Source organism: Leptopilina boulardi, unplaced genomic scaffold (genome assembly GCF_019393585.1).
Source record: "Leptopilina boulardi isolate dan_hultmark-lab unplaced genomic scaffold, ZJU_Lbou_2.1 LbouV2_30, whole genome shotgun sequence".
NCBI classification, from domain to species: domain Eukaryota; kingdom Metazoa; phylum Arthropoda; class Insecta; order Hymenoptera; family Figitidae; genus Leptopilina; species Leptopilina boulardi.
This window is the reverse complement of record NW_026137863.1, coordinates 2,692,059-2,714,959: the sequence shown is the minus strand read 5'-3', so window position 1 is coordinate 2,714,959 and position 22,901 is coordinate 2,692,059. Positions and strand designations below refer to the sequence as shown.

The following is a 22,901-nucleotide window of genomic DNA, read 5'->3' as shown; positions in this document are numbered from 1 at the left end:
GGTACGACGATTAGTGGTACCAAGGATCAATTACACTAAGGATCAATGGTCCTTTTGTGCAATTGATCCTTTGTATCCTTGATCATTGGTATAATTGATCTTTGCTACCATTAATCCTTGGCACTATTGATCCTCTTTTACGATTGATTCTTGATACCAAAGATCAATTATACCAAGGATCAATGGTACCTTTGAACTATTTATCCTTTGTAACATTAATCCTTTGTACTATTGATCCTTTGTACCATTGATCCTTAGTACCATTGATCCTTAGTACCATTGATCCTTTGAACTATTAATCCTTGACACTATTGATCCTTTGTACCATTAATCCTTAGTACCATTGATCCTTTGAACTATTAATCCTTGACACTATTGATCCTTTGTACCATTGATCGTTGGTATAATTATGAATCTTTGGTACCATAAATCATTGGTACCACTAATCATGGTACCTTTGTACTATTGATCCTTGATACCCAAGATCATTGGTACAAAAGGATCAATAGTACCAAGGATTAATGGTACCAAGGTTCAATGGTACCAAAGATCAATGGTACTAAGGATAAATTGTACCAAGGATCAATGGTACTAAGAATAAATAGTACAAATGATCAATATCATTAAGGATCAATGGTAACAAGGATCAATGGTACCAAGAATCAATGGTACCAAGGATTAATGGTACCAAGGTTCAATGGTACCAAAGATCAATGGTACTAAGGATATATTGTACCAAGGATCAATGGTACTAAGAATAAATAGTACAAATGATCAATATCATTAAGGATCAATGGTACCAAGGATCAATGGTACCAAGGATTAATGGTACCAAGGAGCAATGGTACCAATGATCAATGGTACCAAAGATCAATGGTATCAAGGATCAATGATTACAAGGATCAATAGTACCAAGGATAAATTGTACCAAGGATCAATGGTACTAAGAATAAATAGTACAAATGATCAATATCATTAAGGATCAATGGTAACAAGGATCAATGGTACCAAGGATCAATGGTACCAAGGAGCAATGGTACCAATGATCAATGGTACCAATGATCAATGGTACCAAAGATCAATGGTATCAAGGATCAATGATTACAAGGATCAATAGTACCAAGGATCAATGGTATAAAAAATAAATTGTACCACTTATTATTGGTACTATTAATCGTTGATACCATTAACTCTTAGCATTATTAATCATTGGTACAACTAATAATTGGTTTTACTCATCATTGGTACTATTAATAATTGGTTCCACTCATCATTGGTATCACTAATAATTGGTTTCGCAATTCATTAGTACGGCTAATCATTGGTACCACTAATGTACCATTAAGCATTGGTAGCACAAATTTTATTAATAGCATGTACCATTACTATTATTCAGTGATAATATAATTTTATTATCATTTTATTTTATTAATAATAATATAATTTTAAAAAAATATTGTAACTCTTTTCAGTGAATATTAAATAGACTTTGTTTAGCGTACATAATAATTGATTAGACTTTTCGCGGTAACTCGTCTTTCGATTGTCATCGACAGAGAGAGGTTGATTTTACACAAACTCACTGAATTTGCATTGCTAACATATCGTTGCTGTCCGCACACAGGGTACAACGCGGGCTTTTGATTTCGCAAAAGGGACACTTGATTCGCGATTCTTGTTGTTTGCCTTGCCTCGCTGTAAAGCAAATCTCGCTTAGTCTCGCCTCTATATACTTTCAAATCAGTGCCGTGAGAATTTGTAGAATGTGCCCGGATAAGACGGCGATGTACACAAGTTTGCCAAGTCGCGCGCGATGGTAAGTCGTTACACATTTGGCACACTTGATATAGAATGGAGAGAATTCTTCATGAATATTCATGACGCAGGCCAATGTACATTCATCAATTTCGCAATTTATTCGTGATATTTTCCTACATTAAATTGAGATGAAATATGACAATTTTTGTAAAATGTTAGATAAATTTTTTTTTACTCAATGATGCTATTTAGTTTGAAGTGAAATATCCCATATATGGTTATATATATCACAGTTTGACAGTGAAGGCTAACTTATTTTAAAATTCCCTCTGTCCATTCACTGTGAATTGTTCCACGTATGTCCCCATATGATCCGAGTACACAAATCAGATATTGATTGAATGTTCACTTGATGTGCAATTTATAAAATCCGTTTTCCATATACAACAAACACAATCATTTAGTACACATGGAGTTGCTTTCTGCCGCTTTCAATTTGAATATCAAGAATATGCAAAATTTTCTATTAGAATAAATAATAGAAAATATTTTCCTAGGACAATGAAAAAAAAAATTTTCTCGTTTAAAGAGATTTTTTTTTCTTTTTAATATTTTTATTCTCATTTTTTTTTTTGATGGGGGAATGAATTTTCGTGAATTGCATATAAATGATGTGAATTTTTTTTTTTCGTCAAATTTAGTTTATGAGATGACATTTTTATATATTGGACAGAGTTTATGGTAAAACTGTCAGTATCGTTTAAATCCCTATCATCCTTGCGTTCTCAATTAAAGCGTACACCTGCCAATTATTGTACATTTGACACCTCAGGCATAAATAGATATCATATCTGAAAGTTAATCAGGTGAAATAAATAACTGAAAGTTAATAAGCGATCGTACCCTTATCGAACGTACATCACACACACATCCCATTAAAGGTAAATCACAAGCTTCTGGTATTTTATGTCAAAATTTATCCTCTCTCTACATAAATAATCTTTAATTTTTATTACACAAAGTATAGCATCGAAAAAAATTACTTTTTTTTTTTACTCGAAAAAATATAGTTAAATCGAATATTTAATTTTATATTTTCAAATTACTTCGTGCTTGAATTTTTCTATTAATATTTAATTTTCTTTTATTATGAAAAATACTTTTAGCAAATTATAATTCTATTACAGAATAACAATTCATAATAAAACTGGAGCATTGAGTATAATTAAAATTAAACGGTAATTTAATACAAACATTTAAAATCAATTCCAATCTAATTGATAGTGAATCTGTTTAATTAATCGACTATATAGAATTCAGAATGTTATAATTACGAGGCAACGAGGTCAGCGACTGTGAAATGATTAAAATATTCTATTTTAAAAATATTCTAGAGCTCTCTGGCATATAGGATAATTAATTAATTTACCCGTAAGTTCTTTTAGTATTCAGAAACCAGTAATTATTTAACCTTTTACGGAGGGAATAGAGAATGTTCGTGAGAGAGATTTGACGAGCCATAAATCTGATTTTCAAATTTACAAAGACGTTTACATAATATTAATAGATATTCGCAATGAATTCTTGAAGAGAAGACGTCTGCATTCAAAGAACCTAACTGATTAATCAATTTGAAATCTGTTATGATTTTATCTTCACAAACTATAATTTTATACTTTTTTCCAAAAAAAAAAAATTATCTTAATCGTTATTTACATTTTTATAACATAAATTATTTTTTACTAAAAAAAAAAGAAAATTTCCTTACATGTAAATATATATATTATTTAAATTGAATATTTTTTAAACAAAAAAAAAGTTAAAATTAATGTAAAAATCTTATATGGATGTATTTTTATAAAGACATAATTATATCACTTAACCTTATTTACAAGAATTGCTTATTACAATTATGTGACACGCTTTCAAAATTTTTAACGTGTCGTTGCTAATAACAGGTAAAAGTATCAATTCATCGTTATATTGAGTTTCTAAAGACAGTATTTTCGATCGAAAAAAAATTGACGAGACACGACAATTATTATAATAACGATAATTTCAAGTTTTTAATATTTGATTGAAAATGTAAAAAAATTGCAATTACCCCCAAAAAAAAAATTTCCTTTAAAGCATCAGAGGTGTTTCTTTTCATAACTGTAAAATTATTTTCAGAAACGAAAACCAATTGTCTCGAATATACATTCATTGTTTTAATCCAGCATCATTAAAGAATTATTTGACGAATTAAAGATATTGACTTAAGCCACCATTGTAATAAATGGTATATTGGTACCATTAATTTTTAAAGCCATTAATCTTTGGTTTCAGTAATTAATGTAATTTGTACCATTAATGGTGGTACCAGTAAAATTAATTCATTAATGTTTGGTAACATTAATTATAGATACCATAAATGATTGGTACCACTACTTGTTGGTACTATTAACCTTTGGAACCACTAATTTTTGGTACTAGTAATTAGTACAACTTTTAATTGGTATCACTAATAATTGGTAACATTAATGATTGGTACCATTAATAATTGGTACCATTAATGATTGGTACCACTTAAAATTGGTACTATTAACCTTTGGAACCACTAATTTTTGGTACTAGTAATTAGTACCACTCTTAATTGGTACCATTAATGATTGGTATCACTTATTATTGGTACCATTAACTGTTATCATAATTAATCATTGGTACCACTAATTCTTGGTACCATGAACGGCTAGTACCATAAATAAATAGTATCACTAATAATTGGTACCACTAATAATTGGTTCCACTATACATTGGTACCATTCATAATTGGTATCTTTAATTATTGTTACCATTACCTGTTAATATTATTAATAATTGGTACCACTAATAAATGGTTCCACTAATTATTACTTGCACTCATAATTGGTACGACTAAAAATTGGTACCACAGATCATTGGTACCACTTATAATTGGTACTGCTAAACATTAGTACCACTAATTCTTGGTAACATTAATCGCTGGTACCGCTAGTTGTTGGAAATATTAACCTTTGGTACCACTAATTTTTGGAACTATTAATTAGTACCACTCTTAATTTGTACCACTAATAATTGGTACCATTAATGATTGGTACCACTTATTATTGGTACCATTAACTGTTATCATAACTAATCATTGGTACCACTAATTCTTGGTACCATGAACGGCTAGTACTACAAATAAATGGTATCACTAATAATTGGTACCACCAATAATTGGTTACATTATACATTAGTACCATTTATAATTGGTATCACTAATAATTGGTATCTCTAATTAATGTTACCATTACCTGTTAACATTATTAATAATTGGTACCACTAATAAATGGTTCCACTAATTATTGCTTGCACTCATAATTTGTACGACTAAAAATTGGTATAACTAAAATTGATATCATAGATCATTTGTACCACTTATAATTGGTACTGCTAAACATTAGTACCACTAATTATTAGTACTATTAATCACTGGTACCACAAGTTATTTGTATTATTAACAATTAGTACCACTTAATATTGTTACCAATAACTGTTGGCACTGTTGATGATTGGTATCGTTATACATTGATACCATTGTAATAGCAAAAGTTTGCCAAGTAAATCTCTTATTATTTTTTTTTTTTTATCAAAGCATATCTACTATTGCGCCTCCTTTGCGCAATCTGTTGTAAATTTTGCGTCGCGTCGTATTTAAAAAAAAAAGATTTGAAATACTTGGCTGTGTTGATATCCAAGTGCAGCTAGACAGTGTTTATATGCGCCGTTATTGAGAATTTACTGAACTTAGCGATATTTATGAATAGTTGTTTAACTTACACTTGAACATAGCGCGTTGCCGCCAACTCGTAAAGCATATAACGTTTTTGCGGTCGGTATAAACGAAACGCAGTATTGCGCGAGCGTTATTCACACTTCGCCCACGCCCTGGGAAATATTCACAGGTATACATATATATATATATACACGCATAAATATATATATATATATATATATATATCTTCGATCATGTCGAGTACTCGTCCTCCCTTTCGCACAGACGATAATTTATTCTACACGGGAATATTATGCATATATAAACGTCGGCCACGGTCACGGCCTAATACCTACTTGCCAGTTATAGACGCGAAGGTCGAAATGGATTAACACGTGATTCCTAGGATACGGGATTTCTATTACTAATACTAGCGTGTTGTGATTAAAAAAAAAATACACACACACACATGACCTCTGACGTTCCTGTCGTGATTTGCAAACTAAAAATAAAAATTTCACCATAATATTCGAAAGTCTTCGTTTTTGCATATTCTTAATATTATTATATCTAATTAAATGTACGTTAACCACTTTTATAATTAAGTAATTTGTCTTCTTTTTTTCTGTTTCAGGTGAGTCGAATCTTCACGTTCTCACGCGAGAATGCTTTCAAATTCAAGGTATAAAAATAGAAATTAAAAATAATGAGATAAGGAGGATTTGATTTTTTTTGTGTGTAGAAATTTACAATGCTCACGATTCAATAATCAAATTAAAATCGTTTAATTATTTCGACATTGGTACTACTAATCATTGGTTCCACAAATCATTGGTACCAATCATAATTGGTATCACTAATAATTGGTACCACTACTTATTGGATTCACTAATAATTGGTACCATTAATAATTGGTACCATTAATAATTGGTACCACTTATTATTGGTACCACTTATTAATAGTACCACTTATTATTGGTACCATTAACTGCTATCATAACTAATCATTGGTACCACTAATTCTTGGTACCATGAACGTCTAGTACCACAAATAAATGGTATCACTAATAATTGGTAGCACTAATAATTGGCTCCACTATACATTGGTACCATTCATAATTGGTGTCACTAATAATTGGTACCACTACTGATTGGTTTCACTAATAATTGGTTCCATTAATAAATGGTACCACTAATGATTGGTACCACTTATTATTGGTACTACTTATTATTGGTACTACTTATTATTGGTACTACTTATTATTGGTACCACTTATTATTGGTACTATTAACTGTTATCATTACTAATCATTGGTACCACTAATAATTGGTTCCAGTAATTATTGGTTGCACTCCTCATTGGTACCACTAATAATTGGTATCATTAACTGTTAGCATTATTAATCACTGGTGTCACTAATTCTTGGTACCATTAACTGCTAGTATCACTAATAATTGGCACTTTTAATTATTTGTACCATTAACTGTTGATATTATTAATTATAGATACCACTAATAATTGGTTTTACTATTTATTGGCAGCACTCATAAATGGTACCTCTAATAATTGGTAGCACTAATCATTAGTACCACCATTCATTGGTAACAGTAATCGTACCACTTGTCATTGATACCACTAATAATTGGTTCCACTATTCATTGGTACCGCTAATTATGGTACCATTAGGTATTATTACCAATAATTATGGTACCACTAATCATGGTACCACTAATCATGGTACCACTAATTATGGTACCACTAATTATGGTACCACTAATTATGGTACCACTAATTACGATACCGCTAGTTATGGTACCACTAATTATGGTACCACTAATTATGGTACCACTAATTACGATACCGCTAGTTATGGTACCAATAATTATGGCACCACTAATTATGGTACCACTAATTATGGTACCACTAATTATGGTACCACTAATTATGGTACCACTGATAATTGGTACCACTAATTATTGGTACTACTAAATGTTAGAACCACTAATTATTGGTAGCACTATTTATTGGTTAAACTAATTGTAGTACTAATGTTTGGTTCCACTAATTTGTGGTTTTACTAATCGTCGGTATCACTAATAATTGGTTTCACTAAGCATTGGCGCCATTAATCATTAGTACCGTTAATCGTTGCTATAATTTACCTCACCACTAATAAAACACACCATTGATCCTTGATACCATATTGCAAGTGAGTAACAAAAAAACCTTAAGATTCACATAAATTTAATAAACCTCAGATTATACAGAGTGAAAAATGGTAAATTTTCCGAATTTGGTGCGTTTACAGTCTAAAAATGAGCATGATAATTAAACTATTAAATAAAATATAGATCAACTTCCGCGTTTTAAAAAGAATTTCTTCAACTTTCCCCAATTGGAGTTAATACACCTAATAATTTACAATCTCGCCTTGGTTAATTTTCATTTATCCCTTGAAAGGCATGCTTAGCGAGACAAACTCGCACATTTACTGTAATTATTTAAGTAAATTCACCTCGTTCGATTATAGAAGCGTTACTCGCGTGGACGATTCGCTAATTAATTATCTTCTGCATCCATATTGCACACCTTGTTAAGCCAAAATGGAATAACTTAGGCACGCTTTCGACCTCGTATATAGGAATTATATATATTACATTAAAAGCCATAGACTTCTTTATAACACCATAAACGGTATTAAACTAATAAAAACACCGGTAGCTGGTTAGACAAGGTATATTCACCTTAACAAATTCGTATATATATATATATATATATATACGTGTTTGAAAGAAGGCAGAATCTTTTAGTTTAAATATATTTATATCTATACAACAACTGGTGGCCGATCAATATTTTAGTAGATATACCATGGTACCTAATGAACTGAAATAGCCAACGCATTGCGCATAGGGACTTCTTTCTTTGGATATAATGGCAGCTGGCTATCCTTTGCGGGTCCACCAAGCTCGTTATTTTCCCGCCTCAAGTGCTGCTTACTGTTTTGGCGTTATTGCCAACCTTCAATGCCCGCTGTGAATTTCCGTCAATGCTTTATGTATAACGGATACCATTTCTAACTTTTCAATATATCCGGTTGTCTTTTTTTTTCCAAAAAAAAAAATTCATATCCAGTATTGTTTCTTGAAATCAGAGAAATATTTAATAATCAACAAAAATAAAGAAATAATTTCTTTAAAAGAAAAAAATTTTTCTTTGACCCTACGTGAATTTCTTTTGATTCAAAGAAAACTTTAAATAAAGAATCTTTTTTTCTATGTATAATTTTCCCTTTAATGTTAATGAAATTTTATTTGCCAACAACAGGAAGTTTCGCTTTCCCAGATATATACACCGCGGCAAATGAACAAATGCCGTTACAAGGGGGATTTTACGAGATCAAGGCTCGAATCCGCGTGCGCGCGCGCGTCCAAAGTGTATATATATATATATATATATATATATATGCCCCATCGTAACAGCCATGATGAATTATAAGGCACGATAAGGTCGTGTGCGTTAATTTATTATCCGTGTAATCGGCACTTTTTAACTCAACTATAGCGCGGGAGAAAAAAAAAAGAAAATATCCACGTCAGCTTGAAAAGAGCGAAGCGAGAGAAAAGGTGCGACGAAAAATCACATAGTTAATTTATTAAGCTAACCATTTTTTTCATTTTTTTTTTTTTTTATGCAAAAATTCTCTTGCTTATTTGTATTTTCCATTTTATAAAAGGGCAAAAGTTACATCACGTTTTATTCAGATATAAACGCCTTCTTCATGTCCAAAGATTCAACATCAGTGACAATTTTCAATGTTTATGTTAACGGTCCTCAGCATTAAGATTTATTTATATATAAATAGAATTTCAATGTTACTGACAAATTTTACATGACTATGTGTAGTCGATAAATAATTAATCCCCCACTTTTAGTATCTAACAGTCTTTGATGCTGTGAATTTGATTTTTAATTTATACATTAATTTTGTAATTTGTTTTACAAATTTTGGATAACATTATTTTTTGTTATCGTTAAACTTTGGTATCACGAATTATTGGTACCATTAATCGTTAGTAGCATTAATATTTAGTGTCACTAATTCTTGGTAGCATTAATGTTTGGTATAACTAATTTTTGGCATCATTAATTATTAGTGTCACTAATTGTTGGTATCATCAATAATTAATGATACTAACTGTTCGTATCATTAATTGTTGGTAGTATTAATTTTTGGCATCATTAACTGTTGGTACCATTAATTTTTGGCAGCATTAGTCCTTGGTAGCATCAATCCATGGTAGCATTAATCTTTGGCATCCCTAATTTTTTGGTACCGTTAATTATTGGTAGCATTAATCTTTGGTATTACTAATTATTGGAATCACTAATTATTGGTACCATTAATTAATTCTTGAAAGCATTAATGTTTGGTAACACTAATTATTGGTACCATTAATTTTTAGTATCACTAATTATTAGCGCCACTAGTTATTGGTACCATTAATAATTAGTGCCACTAACTGTTGGTACCATTAATTCTAGGCAGCATTAATTTTTGGCATCATTAACTGTTGGTACCATTAATTCTAGGCAGCATTAATCCTTGGTATCACTAATTTTTGCTACCATTAATAATTGGTAGAATTTTTCTTTGGTATCACTAATCATTGGTACCATTAATTATTAGTATCACCAATTGTTGATACCATTAATTATTAGTATCACCAATTGTTGGTACCATCAATTCATGGTACCATTAATTTTTAGTATCACTAATTATTAGCGCCACTAGTTGTTAGTACCATTAATAATTAGTGCCACTAACTGTTGGTACCATTAATTCTTGGCAGCATTAAATTTTGGTACCATTAATTCTTTGCAGCATTAAGTTTTGGCATCACTAATTGTTGGTATCATTAATTAATTCTTAACAGCATTAATGTTTGGTAGTACTTATTATTGGTACCATTAATTATTAGTGTAAATAATTGTTGGTACCATCAATTCATGGTACCATTAATTTTTGGTATCACTAATTATTAGCGCCACAAGATGTTGGTACCATTAATAATTAGTGCCATTAACTGTTGGTACCATTAATTCTTGGCAGCATTAATCATTGGTAGTATTATTCTTTGGTATCACTAATCATTGGTACCATTAATTATTAGTATCACCAATTGTTGGTACCATTAATTATTAGTATCACCAATTGCTGGTACCATCAATTTATGGTACCATCAATTTTTGGTATCACTAATTATTGGTACCATTAATTATTAGCGCCACTAATTGTTGGTACCATTAATTATTAATGCCACTAATTGTAGGTACCATTATTAATCAGTGACAATAACTGTTGGTACCATTAATTCTTAGCAGCATTATTCTTTGGTATCATTAATTTTTGGTGTCATTAATCATCAAAATTACTAATTGTTGGTACCATTAACCATTAGACCCACTAATTGTGTTTACCACTAATTCTTGATATCACTAATGGTATCGGTAATTATCTAATGACAAACGGGATTACTTTCTGGTTCTTAAAAATATAGAATACCAATAAAAATAATTCTTAATAATAAAAACTCCTTCATAGGAGAAATGACATAAAAAGTATCTTTTCAGTTATCTTTAGTAAATTCATAAAATAATATCTCTGGCGATATTTTTCCTTAAAGAGAAAATGAGAGACGACTTGATGTACCGTCTTTGTAGGCGATCGTTTCTTGCACAAAGAAGGAGGTTTTCTTCTCTTTGATGTGCGTGCGGATGAGCATAAGCCACAAGAGAGTGCTCTCTAGCTGGCTTCATTTCAATGAAGCGAAGGTGTATAAATTGTCCTAGTGGGGCGGGACGCTGAGGTGCCGATACTCGATAAATCTATCCAAAGGGAGAAAGAGAGAGACAGAGAGATAGAGAAGAGGCAAGGCAAGTTTGCTGCTCGGTCATGCGAGTCGCCAATACACCACGTTTCTTGATACGTTGCGTACTCATCCGTGAAGATTTTACATTCACCTGTGTGTATAAACCATCTTGTCTATCTATTGCATATATAGTGCCGATTCGCGCGTGCTATTCTCGATTCCAATTTCAATATAACATTGTCATCCTTACGGAATTTTTTCTAATTATTATTTTATTACAAAATCATTTTCTGTTTAATTTATTAAAAAAAAAAAAAAAATTTTTTTTTTTGATAGTGGATGAAAATCTTTTTACCTTTATAGTAAATAGCAAAAAAAGCTAACAGTGAAAGATGAATTGTAACGATATCTAAGCAATATGTATGTAATTCTTGTAAAATGTATACATCAGGGTGCTGCAAAGGCGTGAGAACATTGATACTAATGGTCAAGCACTTCGTGTTTCTGGATTTTAAGATGGTATCTTCACTAAATGCAATATAATGTCATAACTCGAGAAATGAAACATGTGCGTGCTTGCATGTCCTGAAAGACGGTAAATCTCCAGACTCTTTTAATCCTGTCTTAAAGTTATAATGTACATCCTCTTTCTTTTTTTTTCTAATAACGACTGAGCAAAAATTCGAATATATCTTCATTCGGGTTTTTTTTTTCTTCTATTCTTCAAAATTCTATGTAATCCTTTTCTCAAAAAAATTTGCTATTACTAAATTATTGACTAAGAAAAAAAGAATTTCCATCGGCTAAATATTCTCCTGCATTGAAAATAAAGGAGCCGCGCCCTTTTTTGGTATTCGTAGCAGTTGACCTTGAAAAATGCCTCAGTCTCGAATTTCAGAAACACCGTAAAGTACATTGTTTAAAAAAATTTGTATATACCATTGAAAAATTAATTAAAAGAATTTATTTAAAAAAAAAAAAAAAACCAGTAAGTAAATACAGAAAATAGAATAACTAATGTATCAATTTTTTTTCTAAGTAAAACTTAGTTTAGCTTGATTTCATTATAGATTTAATGATTCCATTCGAGATTGCTTTGACAAATGAATACAGTATCATTTTATCGATAAAATATCTCATTATACTATGTGCTATTATTGCTTAGTTCCACAATCACTTTGAGGGTATATAACGAGTAATTAAATACGTCCATACCGCGATCGTAAAGATATCTCATTTTCCAGTGGATTTGTCTGTCTGTTTATAGGTATATATATATATATATACATTTTATAAGATAAGATCTGATTAGGCACTCATTGCTGCAATGGTAATTAAATATAATTAGTTATAGGGCTTATTTACTTGCATTCGGGATTCCCCAACAGCAAATATATGTGACGTTCCATGAGGAAAGGGACCTTAGCTGCAATAGACGCATTTTCCAGAAAAGGTATTTAAAGTAGAGCGTCCCTGATTGGTTGAGACCCTCCATCGAAAATCAGCCCCACCACCTTACTACTACATCGTTCCTACAGCTCACGCTTACGACAAGTATACTAGTGTAGAAGTGGTGGGGATGGTTTCTGTAGTCCGTGCTGGAACGCGATTAACATGGTCATGATTAATGCTTTATAACAAAAAAACTAAATAGAAAAGTACAATTTTTAACTTTTGTATCTGAAAGAGCAACTCAAGATCTATCGACTGATATCAAAAACTCAATTTTCATTTTTTTGCAGCTAAGGTCCCTTTTTTCATGGAACGTCACATATATATATATATGCAAATGATATGTATCTATTGTTCCTTGTAATCGATCGTAACTATTCTCAAGTTTGATGCCGATCATGTCATCCTTTCACTTTTTTTTTTTTTTTTTTTTATCAGTCCGAAAAATCTTATTCTTTTTGCCCATTACATTTTATGGAAAAAAAATTCTTACGGAAAGAAAAATAAATTTTTTTTTTGCTATTTTAGTATTATAGAATAATGTAATTACTAATTAGATTACATTCATTTTGCTGAACAGTATATATCTTGAACAGGAAATTAGTAAAAAAAAAAAAAAAAAAAAAGATAACGCCTGTGGGTAACTTTAACATCTTGTCGTTTAGCTCATCACATTCGTGTTGCTTGGCTTGAGGCCATACTTATTTAGAAGCGATTACGAGTTGATGAGCTACAATATTGTCTTTTAAAGGTGGTGGCCCAGTTTAGTTTTCATCATGTAAAAGGCACATGCAGCTGACGAGAGCGCGCGATTATGGAACCACTGAAAGAGAATCACGCAAAGCGCCTCGTGATTAATTTACATAACGTATAATACAACCCGACAGAACTAAAAAAAAAAAAAAAGAAAAATTGGCCTCACTCTCTACACTCCCTTTAGGCCTGGCAAAAAACTAGAAGCTCTTTAGAAAACTAAAAAATTAATCCGATATCACTAATTTTTTGTATGACTATTTTTTGGTACCATTTATCTTTGGTATCAAGAATTGTACCATTAATCATTAGTAGCATTAATCTTTGGTATAACTAATTTTTGGAACCATTAATTATTGGTAGCAGTAAGCTTTGGTATCACTAATAATTGGTACCATTAATTCTTGGTAGCATTAATCTTTAGTATCACTAATTGTTGGTATCACTAAAATTTGGTGCGACTAAATGTTGGTACCACTAAAAGTTGGTACTACTAAATGTTGGTACCACTAAAAGTTGGTGCCACTAATTGTTAGTACCACTAAAAGTTGGTGTCAGTAAATGTTGGTACTAATAATTATTGGTACCACCAATAGTTGGTGCGACTAATTATTGGTACAACTAAATGTTGTTATCACTAATTGTTGGTACCACTAAAAGTTGGTGCCACTAAATGTTGGTACCACTAAAAGTTGGTGCAACTAAATATTGGTATCACTAAAAGTTGGTGCCACTAAAAGCTGGTACCGCAAAATTTGGTGCCACTTATTGTTGGTACCACTGAAAGTATGTGTCAGTAAATGTTGGTACCAATAATTATTGGTACCACTAATAGTTGGTGCAACTTATTATTGGTACCACTAATTATTGGTACAACTAAATGTTGTTCTCACTAACTGCTGGTACCACTAAAAGTTGATGCCACTAAATGTTGGTACCACTAAATGTTGGTGCCACTAAATGTTGGTACCACTAACAGCTGGTACCACAAAATTTGATTGTTAGTACCACTAAAAGTTGGTGTCAGTAAATGTTGGTACCAATAATTATTGGTACCACTAATAGTTGGTGCGACTAATTATTGGTACCACTAATTATTGGTACCAACATTTACTGACACAAAATCACAAATTCTTGATCTGATCAGTGATACAATTAATTCTTTTGTTATTTTCTCAATCACGCATCACACAATTCAGTCACTGATACAATTATCTCAAAAACAATTAGCATGTGACAACAAGACATTGATGATGATAAACCTTTAGTAATTGAGTGCTAAACAAAGAGATAATAATTTTTCATCTGAAATTTGCATGAAACGCTTATGTATTCATACATATAGTTCGTCATTGTTCGAATATACATATATACGCGTGTGTACGGTGACGCTAAAGATTGATGTCGCGTTACATAGCGGTGGTAAATCTACTTCCAGGAAGTACTTATCGATGTCATTAGATTTTGTTACGTTGAACTCCAACTTTCAAGAATAAAATATGTGTGTCAACGATTTTGTGAGAATTCACACACAGATATTGCAATCAGTATTGAGTAATTTTCTTAAATAAGAATAAATCCGCGACACATATCCACCCACTTCGTTCAAACTAACATATCAAATTTTCAATTGTATTCTACCTCCACTTTTGGATTAGATCTCGATGACGTTTTATGATCACGACACTGACACCTACACAAACGGTAAATGTATATATATATATATATATATATATATCTTGTTTGGCCTGCTGTTAAACAATAAATTTTACCAATATCCCACGCAAATGTCACGTTATTGATAAATAATCCAATGATATTGATCTAGCATTGTGAAAATCTGTTGAGACACTTTTCAAAATCATTTCTTGAAATTTTTAAAGAAACTTTAATTTTAAAGAAAAATAAATTAAATATATGATTCGAATGCGAAGTATTCTTTTTTTTTTTTTTTTTTTTTTTAATCGTGAAAGAAATCAATTCTGACAGTTTAATATAAATGAATGTAGATATGTAATTTTTGATTTTTTGATATGATTGATTTTTTTCAAGTGTGTAACAAAACGGCACTATCAAATTATCCGAAATATGTCTTCGATCAATATCGATATTTTTGAAAGCGACGATCTTTCAAACCGTGTGGCCTGTTTATATTTATTGGCTTATTATATATCGCAAATAATAATCTACTCGGGTGAGATTAACTTGCGGCGGTGGCTGCGGCAGGTTTACATGCTCATCATTTAAAAGCTGCGTGAGTGGTCACAGTTAAGTTCAACAAGGCGCTTTCGCAAATGTCCATTCAATGTTGTATATATAGATAAGCCACCCGCATCGTTGAAACTCGTTAGATTCAAAAGTTTTCAATTAAAGTTCCCGGTGTTTTTCATTACTAAATTGAAGATTAGTGAAAACCCCCCATGCAATATCGAGTCAATAATTATTAATTCTTATGAATAGTTTTGCTACTATGTACTTGCGGTGCAAAACATATCTTCAACTAACATCGCGTGCTATTAAGTGCGTGTAAATTTAATAAGATTATTAGTCCCAGTCTCGATACATTACAATCTTTAATAAATTACTTGCTTTATGAAATGATATATCGCTTAATACTTGTAGATATTTTCAGTCATTTAAAATTATTTGATAAAAAAATTCGAAAGAACAATTTTTAGAAATTTTTTTTTGAATTTATCAATCCACTTTTAAAAGAAATCTCTTTGAAGAAAAAAAATTAAAACGAATATGAAATTTCCGAGGTAATTAATATATTATTCAAATTATGAAATTGTATATATCTTCAAACAGCTGGTATACGGGTTCATAAATACTTTTTACATTTAATGAAAATAAAAAAAAAATTGCATCACGATACTGCGACAACTTGACCGTAAATGAGAATCTTTATCTTTTTCACACGTCACAGACTTGAGCTTGGTATTCATTACGGTGTCGTCTCTATATAAATCCTCACAACTACCTTAGAGTTTGTATTCTTAATTTATATCGGGTTAGAAAACAAATTGTGGAGGCCAACTTCGTGTAATTAACTACAGTTCACAAGATCCGCGACGGTTTCTTTAACAACTGTGTTTAAAAGCGAATTAGACAAATTGCACTGCAATATACCATGTGTATGGTAAAGTTAACGAATTTCAGGAATTACTATTCTGAGAATTAGAATTTTTAATTTGAAAATTGAACCATTGGTGGAATTTTTTTTATTAATTAATCAATTTATTAAAAGTATTTTTCATTTAAATATTGGTACCACTAATTACTGTTAACATTAATCGTTGGTACCAGTAATTTTTGATATCGTTAACCATTAGTACCACTAATTATTGGTTAACAATTATCGTTGGCACTACTAATTATTCTTACCATAATCATTCGTACCATTAAACTTTGGTACCACTAATCGTTGGTACCCATAATTATTGTTAACATTAATCTTTGGTACCACTAATTATTGGTACCAGTAAAAATTGGTGCCATTAATTGTTGGTACCAATAAATATTAGTACAAATAAATATAGGTACCACTAATTGTTAGTACTACTAAAATTTGGTGCCACTTAATTTTGGAATTACTAAAAGTTGTTGCCACTAATTATTGGTGTGACTAATTATTGGTACCACTAAATGTTGTTGCCACTATTTGTTGGTACCACTAATTGATGGTACTACTTAAAGTTGGTGCAACTAATTTTTGGTATCACTAATTGTTGGTACCACTAATTGTAAGTACCACTAAAATTTAGTGCCACTAAATGTTGGTACCACTAATTGTTGTTACCATTAAACTTTGGTACCTCTAGTCGTTGGTACCCATAATTATTGTTAACATTAATCTTTGGTACTACTAATTATTGGTACCACTAAATGTTGGTACCAGTAAAAATTGGTGCCATTAATTGTTGGTACCAATAAATATTAGTACAAATAAATATTAGTACAAATAAATATTATTACCACTAATTGTTAGTACTACTAAAATTTGGTGCCACTAAGTGTTGGTTCCACTAAATGTTGGTATTACTAAAAGTTGTTGCCACTAATTATTGGCGTTACTAATTATTGGTACCACTAATTATTGGTACCACTAAATGTTGTTGCCACTAATTGTTGGTACTACTTATAACTGGTACCACTTGAAGTTGGTGCCAGTAATTGCTGGTACCACTTAAATTTGGTGTCACTAATTGTTGGTACCACTAAAATTTAGTGCCACTAAATGTTGGTACCACTAATTATTGTTACCATTAAACTTTGGTACCACTAATCGTTGGTACCACTAATTATTATTAACATGAATCATTGGTACCACTAATAGTTGATACCAATTATAATTGGTATCACTAATTAATATTTTCATTAATCTTTGGTACCATTATACTTTGGTACCACTAATTAATGTAAACATTAATCGCTGGTATTTTTAATTCTTGTTACAACTAGTTATTAATGACATTAATCATTATTATCATTAATTGTACCATTAATTACTGCTACGATTTATCATTGGTACCATTATTGTTTATTATTTATTTATTGTAATTTTTTTATATTATACATTTTTTTATTGAACTATTGTGTTTTAGCAATTATTGTAGTACACGACAATGATAAAAGTCATGTAAACAATATAAAGTTAATGACAATTATAAATTGTATTTGAACGCATTCTTAGCGTTGTTGACCTTGATTGAATTTGCTCTACAATAATTGAATTTCCAAACAATTGAGCGATTCTTGTGAAATTCTTTCTCTTTCTCTCGCTTCAAGGATTGTGAGAAAACGTTGGGAGTCTCTTCTCGTTGGGGAAGTAACGTGGCCGCGCATTTTTATCGATACGTCGATTCCGACTCGTTTCGTTTCACCTTATCCTTGACATATACGAGCAGAGAATTTATTAGAGATCCATTCGATAGATAATAATACAGTAGCATGCCTATGAAAGCGATAATCGACATATGAATCACTTTGTTGAATTGCGACACGAAATACAAACATTAATAAATTTTCAATAATTAAAAACCAACATTGTTTTACTTTGAAAAAAAAGCATTAATTGTAAATTACAATTATATTCAAAAGGCAATATTTATTAAAAAAAAAATAGTTATATCTTTTGGGTTAATTGATTTTTAATCCTTCACTTTGATATCTCACGCATAACTGTACTGATGATAAATCATCGATTGAGAAATGACAAAAAGAAATCTGAATCGATCCTTATAAGAGAAAAAAAATTCACTTTCTTTATTATATATATATATATATATATATATATATATGTTTTTTTCTGTTTCAGTATCTTCAGCTCTGCCATTGGCAGATATCGTTCGCGAACGAGATCAAGATCGAGAAAGGGAGCGAGATCGAGAGCGAGATAGAGATCAAACGCGAAACGAGAGAGAGCGAGAGTGCGAGAGAGACAGGCAACATGACAGAGATCGAACTGCACGAGTGAGAGACTCGCGGGATCGGGAGAAAGAACGAGAGAGACGCGAAAGGGAGAGAGAAAGGGAGGTATCAGTTTTCGTCATGGAACCACCTGATCCTGTATTTGTCTCATCGTCAGCGGCACTTCTTGCATTGCAAAGGATAAAGGAAGCTTCTGAGTGAGTAGAAAAAAATGTTTTTTTTAAAACTAAATTATTATTTCTAGATTTGCAAATAAATAAGTACCACTAAATTTGGTGCCACTAAATTTGGTAACACTAAATTTGGTGCCACTAATTTTGGTACCACTAAATTTGGTACTACTAATTTTGCTACCACTAAATTTGGTGCTACTAATTGTTGGTACCACTAAATTTGGTGCCACTAATTGTTGGTACCACTAAATTTGGTGCCACTAATTTTGGTACCACTAAATTTGATGCCACTAATTGTTGGTACCACGAATTGTTGGTACCACTAAAATTTAGTGCCACTAATTGTTGGTACCACTAAATTTGGTGCCACTAATTTTGATACTACTAAATTTGGTGCCACTAATTTTGATACCACTAAATTTGGTGCCATTAAATTTGGTGCCACTATTTGTTGGTACCACTTTTTGTTGGTACCACTAATTTTTGGTACCACTAAATATTGGTACCACTAAATATTGGTACCACTAAATTTGGTGCGACTAATTATTGGTACCAAAAATTAGTGGCACCAAATTTAGTGGTACCACTAAATGTTGTTACCACTAAATGCTAGTACCTACCACTAATTATTGGTACCATTAAGAATAGAAATAGAATAGAAAAATCCTTATTTTTGCCCAATCAGGAGCTAGTGTGGCACAATCTGGGGCCACAAAAAACCTCTATTTAAGTCCTCTTAAAGCCGGCGCTCGAATTAAAATGAAAATCATCAACCGTTAATGAAATAAGATAAGTTAATAGATCTTTTCACGCTAATTGTCAAGAAATAATTATTGTCAATTTTCCAAATCACCCTCATCGGTTAGAATGTGCAAAACATTATGTACGATCATAATTCATTAAATGTACTGACACGCCTAAGGGTAATACGACAGGATCGTGATCTTCTCGTAAATCTCGTATAATTTGTCAGGGAAATCAAAAGATTTTTTTCCCATTTACCCTCCGAAACGTTCATCGCTTTCGACTTGTATTTGTGTATACATATGTGTTTGTGTATATGTATATGTATTGTATGCACAGCGAGACCATTGTCTTCTTTTATGGGCAAATGTTAGAATAATGAGAATGGAGTGCAGCAGTTATCGCTGAATAATATTGCTGCCCTAACGACGTATAACTCGATTACTCAATGGCTCATAATTCACTTGGTCAAATATACTCGGCATATATGATTGTGTATATATGTATATATACAATACCATATACCATGATCAAAAATTATCTCTGAATCTTTTCTCCCCGCCCAATTTCAATCGATTAACATTTATGATGACTAGATGATTATATTTATCATTTGAAACAACAAAAAAATTGAAAATTCAATTTTTATTTGAAAAAAAAGAAAACTTACTTTGTTATTCCGTGAAGTTTTTGATTTCCTATTTCAGCCTGATCAGCGCCTGGTGTGGCCCCTGGTTCATTAGGAATTTCTACACTGAAAAATAAATTTCATACGGTTCAGCAAACAATGTCAAATGGCTTTGGAAACTAACAAGGTGTATTTTTCTTTTTTTTAAAAAAAAAAGGGGGAGATTTTTTTTTCTTTTGAACTTCGACTTGTACGGCACTAAAATTAGATGCTACTAACCACAAGTTAAATGCAGGGTAAAAGGTCTTTTCTACTGCGGGTATAGTCGTTGAGAAGTCCTCAACACGAAAGAACCAACAGCTCGTTGCGAGATAACCATTCTTTAACGATAATGGAAGAAGAGTAACGAATTTTTTTTTCCAATAGAAACTAAAATAATTTTACGATTGTTAGTTGAAAAACAAGGAAATTTACTTTAAATTACATGAAAATGGTGATACAAATAAGAAATGTAAAAATAGAATCTCGGATAATAATTATTTGATACAAATAAATATTTATTTGATAATAGTAAAGTCCACAAAACAATTATTGCTACCACTTAAAGTTGGTACCACTAATTATCGGTACCACTAAAAGTTGGTGTCACTAATTATTGGTACCACAAATTGTTGGTGCGACTAATTATTGGTACCAACAATTAGTGGCACCAAATTTTAGTGACACCAACTTTTAGTGGTACCAATATTTAGTGGTACCAACAATTAATGGCACCAACATTTAGTGTTACCAACAATTAGTGGCACCAATTTTAGTGGTACCAACAATTAATGGTACCAACAATTAGTGGCACCAACAATTAGTGGCACCAAATTTAGTGGTACCAAATTTAGTGGTACCAACAATTAGTGGCACCAAATTTAGTGGTACCAACTTTTAGTGGTACCAATATTTAGTGGTACCAACAATTAATGGCACCAACATTTAGTGTTACCAACAATTAGTGGCACCAATTTTAGTGGTACCAACTTTTAGTGGCACCATATTTAGTGGTACCAACTTTTAGTGATACCAACAATTAGTGGTACCAACAATTAGTGGCACCAACAATTAGTGGCACCAACAATTAGTGGCACCAAATTTTAATGGTACCAACTTTTAGTGGTACCAACAATTAGTGGCACCAAATTTTAGTTGTACCAATAATTTTTAATGCCACTAATTGTTGGTAGCACTAAAAGTTGGTGTCACTAAAATTTGGTGCCACAAATTGTTGGTACCACTAAATATTAGTACCACTAAATGTTGGTATCACTAAATGTTGGTATCACTAAATGTTGGTATCACTAAATATCGTAAATCGCAAAAAATTAAAAAATTATTGTTTTTTCTTTGAAAAATATAAAATGGCGCTTGAGACAGTGAGATAGTTAAAAAAAAGAAAGAGAGTGAACCTTATCTCGAACCGTGAGGCGACATTTGGTATCGCCACTGCTTATTATAAGGTTCGTCCAATTAAGCGAGTTTTCGAGTCGTCTTCGTGGCATTCAGTGGGAGTTATTGTGCACTGTAAATTAGCGTATCCGGTTCTCGCAACTCACGTCGCACACCTGAAACAAGGGGAGGCGTGTACCAAAGAACACGTCCGCGCGTAACTCTACGCCATGTGGCTCGTTTCGAGCCTCGTACACACACACCAAACTAGGGCGTGTATCATTCACAAAAAAAAGAGAGAGAGAGAGACAAACCGAATTTATGCCTCTTTAAACACAAACAATTACAATTTTTAAATGTCATCTCTGTACAAATTTATTAACCCACTTATCAATATCTTCGGAAATAATGTAATTTTCTCTGACAAAAATTTGATCAAAAGAGATTAGTAATTGAGGTTAAAGAAAAGAGGGTAAAAATATTTTGTTCACAAAACATTTGCTTAACATTTTTTTCAAGTCAATTTATATCTACAATGTAAAACAAGATAGTTATACGTCATTAGGGATCGTTTAATCTTCCGTCAAATTTACAGATTTCATACATTAATCTTTCACGTGAAAAGCATTGAGGCAGTTGGTAATTCGTCAACTCGTAAAAAAAAAGTTGAGCAATTTTTTTTTTTTTTTTGGTTTCGCCGAACCACCTCTTTAAAAGCAGCAGTGAGCGAATAATATTTTTCAATTACCCTAAATACACAGTAGAACGTGTTGTACCCGATACTTTTCGTGAGTTCTCTTCTCTTATTGCGATAAATGAACTCAAAATGGTGCTAAGAAATATGAGCGCAAAAAAATGTATCTAACTGTAGCAA

General features: G+C 31.5%; 1 protein-coding gene across 1 annotated transcript in view; it reads left to right on the top strand.

The window, feature by feature from the left end:
• LOC127282379 (zinc finger protein with KRAB and SCAN domains 8-like) overlaps window positions 1–22,901 on the top strand; it is a 248,757-nt gene that overhangs the window by 197,767 nt on the left and 28,089 nt on the right. Inside the window, exon 5 of the mRNA XM_051306566.1 lies at window positions 18,936–19,245. Coding sequence (XP_051162523.1) covers window positions 18,936–19,245 — 310 coding nt within the window. The remainder of the gene's footprint in view (window positions 1–18,935; window positions 19,246–22,901) is intronic.